The 7,907-nt window shown below is 36.2% G+C and overlaps 1 protein-coding gene across 1 annotated transcript; it reads left to right on the forward strand.

Moving 5' to 3' along the window:
- Positions 1-3,507: 3,507 nt before the first annotated feature.
- On the forward strand, positions 3,508-7,447 carry LOC108948268 (uncharacterized). The gene is made up of 2 exons (XM_070187540.1): positions 3,508-7,244; positions 7,345-7,447. The coding sequence occupies exon 1, from the start codon at positions 4,109-4,111 to the stop codon at positions 5,606-5,608; it is 1,500 nt and encodes a 499-aa protein (XP_070043641.1). The 5' UTR covers positions 3,508-4,108; the 3' UTR covers positions 5,609-7,244; positions 7,345-7,447.
- Positions 7,448-7,907: the final 460 nt, after the last annotated feature.

Genomic DNA, 7,907 nt, shown 5'->3' on the forward strand with positions numbered 1-7,907 from the left:
TCTATGCGATAGCGTGAAGAGGGATGCGATCGCATAGCTGTGGGATTTTGTGATTCGCGAACGCATGGCTAAGGCCACGTTCGCGTAGAGGAAATGGAGCAGAAGTGGGGGTCATGCATTTGTGCTTCGCGATCGCATGGACGAGTTCGCGATCACGTAGGTCTGTGAAGTTGTGCATCACGATCGCGCGGTCAGGTCCGCGATCGCGTAAGGTTAAAACTGGTCAGGGGCAAACTGTACTTCACGATTGCGTGAGATTGTCCGCGATCGCGAAGAACAAATGACTGGGTAGAGAGTTTAAGTTCTGAAAATGGAACTTTGTCCCATTTTTCATTTTTACCGATTTGGGGCTCGAGAAGAGGCGATATTTGGGAGCGTTTCAAGAAAAACAATGGGGTAAGTGTTCTTAACTTAATATTGGTCAAATCACCCGAATCCATGGTTGTTTTTAATATTTAATTGGTGAATTTAGTTGGAAAATTGTGAAAACCCTCTTGGTTTAATTTGAAGATTTGAGGGTCGGGTTGATGTCGTATTTGAGTAAATTTTGTATGGTTGAACTCGTAGTTGAATGTGCATTCATATTTTGTAACTTTTGTCGGGTTGAGTTAATTTCGAATTTTTATTGGAAAATTAGTATTTCTTTATGGAATTAATTACAATAATTGGTATTAACTGAATCGAATTAATGGTGGCTAGATTCGAGCCGTTCAAAAGTTAATACGTGTAGAATGGGATTTCTGGAGCATTATTTAGCTTACTCGACTTTAGATTCGTCTTGTTCGAGTTAAGTAACTCTTCTATTCTTGGAGCTGAGGGTATGAACCCTAAATATACGTATTATGTGAATTGTTTGGAGGTGAAGCACATGCTAGGTGACGGGCGTGTGGGCGTGCATCATAAAAATTGTGACGTAATTATTCCGTGGAATTTTGTAATCAAATAATCTTGGCATTTTTCATGCAGTTTTGTGTGTTAAAGAAATTGAGCTGAGAATCATATTAAAAATCATGTTGAGGCTATGTGCCAGTATTATTGAGACCCACATAGGTCATATTGCTGTTGAATTATTTGTTTAAAATGAAATTTCATACTCAGTCATGTTCATTCATTTCATATTATCTCTCAGTCTCTGTTGCTATTTATTGATTCATCATATCATCATTTTGGGCTAGTTTCATAACATTGTGAGCCCGAAAGACTGGAGAGATTGATGACTGAGTGAGGCCGAGGGCCTGATTGTGAGGATAATTATGGGATCGGACTGCATGCCGCAACAGGCCATATTGGCTTTATATACTTTATTATTATGGGATCGGACTACACGCCGCAGCAGGCCAGATTGGTTTATTATAGCATGTGAGTTATTCGTGCGGATCTAGATATTAATACAATAACACGTGAGCTGTCCGTGCAGATTATAGCGCTTGGGCTGAAGGAGCCCCTCCAGAGTCTGTACAAACTCCCAATGAGCGCAGGTACTTACTGAGTGCTAGTGCTGAGTGCCGAGCGATTGGGAGGACTGAGTGACTGTGAGGACTGAGTGACTGTGAGGTCTGATTGGCTGGAGGACTGAGTGACTAGGAGGACTGAATGAAATAATACTCTGAGAGTATGCATATGATTTTATCATTGAGTTGCATCGCATTGACATGTACATTTGATATACATGCATGGAGATGCATTTTACTCATGTTGTACGGTATCACATCAGTCATGACTTCTCACACATTTTGGCATATTGTTATAGTGATGCATTTTCCACTGGTTATCTAGAAAGAAAATAAAATATCTTATTATTGTGGAAAGAATTTTTGGGAAAAATTACTATTTTCAAACTTACTTATATTTTTGGTAAACAATTTGGACTTTTACTGACACACTGGAAAGGCAAAATTATTTTCAGAAATCATGATTAAAGCTGAGCATTTTATCTCTGAATTACTTCTTTGTTACTTGCTTTATGTTGTTATGAACTGTTGTTGGTTATTGGTGGTGGACCCGGCCTTGGTACAAGCTCGTCGCTACTTTCAACCTAAGGTTAGGTTTGTTACTTATTAAGTACATGGGGTCGGCTGTACTCATACTACACTTCTTCACCTTGCATGCAGATATTGGATGTTGATGTTGCCGTGATCGACGGGAGCTGAATTTGAAGACGTACTTGCGTTCTGGTTGTAGATGCCTCTTGTTTATGGTACCCTTAGATTTATAAAAAATATATTTATGTACATTTCGAACAGATGATGTATATATCTCATACCAACTTTGTAATTTCTAATTTTAGAAGCTCATGATTTGTACTACCAGTCCTTGGGGAGTGAATTAGAGTAAGTTAAATATTAATTGAATCGAATTATTGTTATGGGGCTTACCTAGCGGGTGCGGTTAGGTGCCATCACGGCTAGATGGATTTTGGGTTGTGACAGTTTCACATTGCCATGAGGCTTTGACAGCGATTCCAATAGCCCTAATAAAGGGATGGCGATTCTAATGAGGAATACATCATTTCGTGCCTCTATTCACTACTAGAAATCCGGTAAAAATCGACCAAAAAACCGACCAACGTTGGTCGGTAATGGCTAAAAACCGACCAAAATGCGACCATTTACGTGTGGATGGTATTTTTGTGGTCGGAAAGGAATACCGACCAAAGTTAGTCAGAAATTACCGACCAACTTTGGTCGGTCAATTAAATTCAAAAAACAATTATTGCAAAAAATATCGACCAAAGTTGGTCGGTTTTTTCCGATCAAAGTTGGTCGGTATTTTAATTATGTAATAAAAAGATTCGCCATCTGGGAATCGAACCGGGGTCTGTACTGTGGCAGGATACTATTCTACCACTAGACCATTGGTACATTTTATTTTAAGACTGTCTTTTATTTGATTTATACTCTTTAATTATATTTTTACACGAAAATAACCGACCAAAGTTGGTCGGTTTTATTAAAAAGTAAAATTACCGACCAAAGTTGGTCGGTTTTTTTAAATGACCCGCCGAATTAACCGACCAATTTTGGTCAGTTTTTTTAATATTAATTTTTATTTATTTTAATTAAAAACCGACCAAAGTTGGTCGGTTTCTTGAAACATAAATTTTGCGGGACTCAAAAATAGTTTCCCGCATTTTTGCGCCAAAGAAAACCGACCAAAGTTGGTCGGTTTCGTAAAAAAAAAAAAAAATTTGAAAAACCGACCAACTTTGGTCGGTTCTTTGACCGACCAAAGTTGGTCGGTCGACTTGGTCGGTTTTTGCCGAATTTTTAGTAGTGATTGTTTCCGATGCCATGCTTTTATGTGCTCTGCTGGTGCTATATTCACCTACTTCACACTAGTAGATTATAGTAGAGGAATTGTAGAGGATATAATTCTAACAAAGCTTTATGATGTCACTGGTTTATTGCAACATAAGTGAAATAATTATATATCTCCAGTAGTTCTAGAAATTTATTATTTGGATCTTAATTTTTATGATTTGAATTTGTGACTCATAGGGGATTAAATATTCAATGCATAATGGAGAAAAAGTTGAATGGGTCTCCGAAGATCCACCGATGAATATATCCTCAGAGTGAATGATTTTCTTGATAAGGCATTTGAACGGGCTTCCCAAGGCAATGCAATATTGTGTCCTTGCAAAAAATGCGCTAATAGTCATTGTCATTATAACATTGTAGTAGAGGATCGGTTGATTGATTATGGGTTTATTCAAGGATATACCAAATGAATTTTCCATGGGGAAAAGTTTTTCTCGAGAAATAATCCACATCTAAGCAATGATGATGAAGGTTCCAACATGCATGATGATATCGATGGAGTACTTCATAATACTTTTAGAAATGTTAAGGGTGACATGAGGCATGAAGAAGGAGTGAGAGAGGGACCATCTGAAGATACAAAGAGATTTTTAAAATTAGTGGAGGAAGGAAAACAACAGTTATATCCGGGGTGTGAGAATTTTTCTAAATTGAGTTTCACCATTTGATTGTACTTAATCAAATGCATTCATGGGTTGAGTAATATGGCTTTTTCAAACTTGTTAGACTTGTTAAAAGAGGCATTTTCATTTGCTTAGCTACCCGAGTCTTTCCACAATGCAAAAAATATGATTCAAGATTTGGGTCTTTATTATGAAAAAATACATGCTTGCCCTAATGATTGCATGATTTTTTGGAATGAAAAAGAGAAGAATGATAATTGCTCTGTATGTGGAACTTCTATATGGAAGAATGTTGTTGATGGCTTGACTAATGCAAGCTCCAAAATCCCTGTAAAGGTTTTATGGTACTTTCCCTTGAAGCCTAGGCTTCCGAGGATATTCATGTTCTCTGAAACAGCTGTAACTATGAGATGGCATGCTACTGAACGACCCAATGATGGGAATTTAAGACATCCTGCTGATGGGGAAGCTTGTAAGAATTTTGATTTCTTGCACAAGGACTTCTCTCGAGATCCTTGTAACGTTAGATTGGGTATTTCAAGTGATAGTTTTAACCCGTTTAGAACCATGAGCATTTCCCATAGTACGTGGCATGTTATGCTAATGAACTATAATTTATCGCCGTGGATTTGCATGAAGCCGGAGTATATAATATTGTCAATGATCATTCCAGGTCCTTCATCTCCAGGAAATGATATAGATATGTACCTACAACAACTAATTGCTGAATTGAAGGAACTATGGGAAACATGGGTAGAGACATATGATGCTGAAGCTAACCAAACATTTCAAATGCGTGCAGCGTTGTTGTGGACAGTTAGTGATTTTTCAGCACTAGCAATACTTTCTGGATGGAGCACCAAGGGGAGACTGGCATGCCCAACTTGTAATTATGACAAATGCTCTCAGTATCTCAAGCATAGTCGCAAGATGCGTTACTTGGGTCATCGAAATTTTATGCCTCCTGATCATCCATTTGGAAGAGATAAGAAATCATTTGATAGTAAGCAGAATCACATAAGAGCACCTACTCCCTTGTCAGGTATAGAACTGTTAGAAGAACTACATGATTTTAATCATGTCTTTGGAAAGGGTCAAAAGAAATGGCGCCAAGTTAATGAGGGTCCATGGAAGAAAAAATCAATCTTTTTTGAATTATCGTATTGGGCGCATAACAAATTGCGACACAATCTTGATATAATGCACATCGAAAAGAACATATGTGATAGTTTTCTTGTGACTTTATTGGATATGCCTGGAAAGTCAAAAGATCATGTAAATTCTCGCTATGACTTGGAAGATATTGGGATACGAAAAGAGTTTCAACCATTAAAAGATAAGGATAATAAAAACGTTTATTTGCCTAAAGCTTGTTTCTCCATGAAGTCAGAAGAGAAAAATTTGTTTTGCACTATTTTAAAAAATATCAAATTACCAAAAGGGTGTGCGTCAAATATATCACGATGTATGGAAGTGGAGGAGATGAAAATATCAGGGTACAAGAGTCATGATGCTCGTCTTATCATGCATTACTTGCTCCAGGTTGCCGTTACAAAAGTGTTGCCCAAGAATATTTCTTTGGCCTTGATTAGGTTGGGGAACTTCTTTAGAGTCATATGTAGCAAGGTTATAAGGCGAAGAGATCTTGATATAATGCAATCTTAAATCAATGAAATTGAATGTGACCTTGAAAAAATCTTTCCTCCAATTTTTTTGATATAATGGAACATTTGCCTATCCATTTAGTAAATGAAATTAAGGTTGGGGGTCCGACTCATTTACGTTGGATGTATTCTATTGAGAGAAACCTGTGTAAGTATAATGCATTTGTTCGTAACCGATATCATCCAAAAGCGTCAATAGCGGAGGGTTTTTTGACCGAAGAGTGCTTGATCTTTTGTTCGAGATACCTACATGATGAGGTGAAACTAAGATTTAGTAGGTACCAAACAGAAGATGACGCAGGGGCTGAAACAGAGGGAGATGATTTGTCACCTATATTCCCTAAGATAGGCCATCCAGTTAGAAGTACGAAGAAAAGGAAAGGCAAGACATTTACCACAGATTTACAATTATGTTTTGAAGCACATCGATATGTTCTGTTCAATACTGGAGATGAACAAATTGAGATATTTATCCATTAAGATAATTGTCATTTTTAATATAAACTTTATTAATTTATTTATACGATATGATATTTTATACTTTATTCATAAAGGCCTAATAAATGAATCTGAAATATACATGTTTGTAGGGATTATACGAGTTTAATTGATAATCATACTAGATCAAATGCATGGATTAGAGCATGCAATCATAGTCTGGAATTCGGCAATTGGTTCAAAGAGAAAGTTAAAATTGTTGAAGTGCCCAATCATTTATGGTGGCTAGCTAAAGGGCCAAATATAGTTGCAAAAAGATATACTGGATATTTCATCAATGGATACCGATTTCATATGATAGAACGAGATAGCTGGCTCAAGACTCAGAATAATGGAGTGACTCTGTCAGCAACAACTGATAGTTTTGCTAGTGCTAGAGATTCAAATCTTATCGATGGAGAGGTTATCTATTATGGATCTATTAAGAATATTATTGAGATTGATTATTGGGGTTGTTTTAGTGTTATAATATTTAGATGTGATTGGTTTCATAATGAAATAGATGAATATGGCTTGACTCGGGTATACTTCAACGGATTATGTAGTGCCGATGACCCTTTTGTATTAGCATCTCAAGTGCATCAAGTTTTTTATGTGGAGGATCCAATCGAGAAAGATGTTTATTACCCAAGAAACAAAGTCCATATTGACTTGTATGATTTGGAGGAGGAAAATTGTGATAATATTGCAGACACATTTTGGAGGGATCTTGATGATAACATTGGTTCGTCAATTAGATTACCCGATGTTGATTTTATATGGTCCAGAGAAGATGTACCTAGTGATATCATTGATATGACATCTCATGCAGAACTTTCACAAGATACAAATAGAGAAATATCAGAAAGAGGAGGATGATATTGATGATAAAGATTGGGATTGTATGGATGTTGATGATTGAAGAAGGTGCTTCTGAACTTCTTTTAAATATACAAATATGAAAACTTCAGAATAGTTCTTTTTTACATTTTATTCTTTTCTTTTTTGTACCATCACTTTTAGAGAAAATGGAAAAGAATGTTATTTGATAATGCTTCTTTGACTATGCTGTAATTGTATTTGAATTTTATTTTCTTTGACTGTTATGTAATTATGGATCGTAAATCAAGTATGTTTTTTCACGTCAATCTTGATTTAAAGTCTGATGAGTGTGATATGCATTTGAAAAATAAGTAGTTATATTCCTACTTGTCCTCATAGTGCTGCTACAATTTAGCTATCGAGAGAAAGAATATTGAGGTCTTTAAATTTGTTGGTAGATTGGAACAGTGCTTTAGGATCGCTTTCTTATATACTGATTTTGGCTCTTATTGTTTTATGTTTTATCATCTTGACAGAGTTTTATAGTCATGAGACAAGAATAGCGTCCGAAACAAAAGAAAAAAATAAAAAACTCTACATGCATTAATGCTGGAACACTTGCCTTTTTGGCATACAAAAAAAAAAGTTATCGCTGACCAGAAAAATAAATGGGCTTTGGATGCAATTCAAGCTGCTTGGAAAAGACACAAGAGTAATTTGAAAAAACACCACTTTGACGCCTATGCGAATGATGAAATTCGAATGCAAAAAATGCCTGAATATATTTCAGCATATCAATTTAAGGATCTCCTCAAATATTGGAACTCTGAAAAAGTCCAGGTAAGTTTTACTACTTGCAACACTAGAAACAAGAAACAAAGTGGTACAACTGAACCGAACACCTCTTTGTCTGGTCTTGTTGAATTATTTATTTGCAGAGAATGTCCAAGACCAATATTGAGAATCGAAAATAATTAAAGAATCCACACACCGTTGGCAAA

The sequence above is a fragment of the Nicotiana tomentosiformis genome, chromosome 10 (genome assembly GCF_000390325.3).
Source record: "Nicotiana tomentosiformis chromosome 10, ASM39032v3, whole genome shotgun sequence".
Classification (NCBI taxonomy): Eukaryota; Viridiplantae; Streptophyta; class Magnoliopsida; order Solanales; family Solanaceae; genus Nicotiana; species Nicotiana tomentosiformis.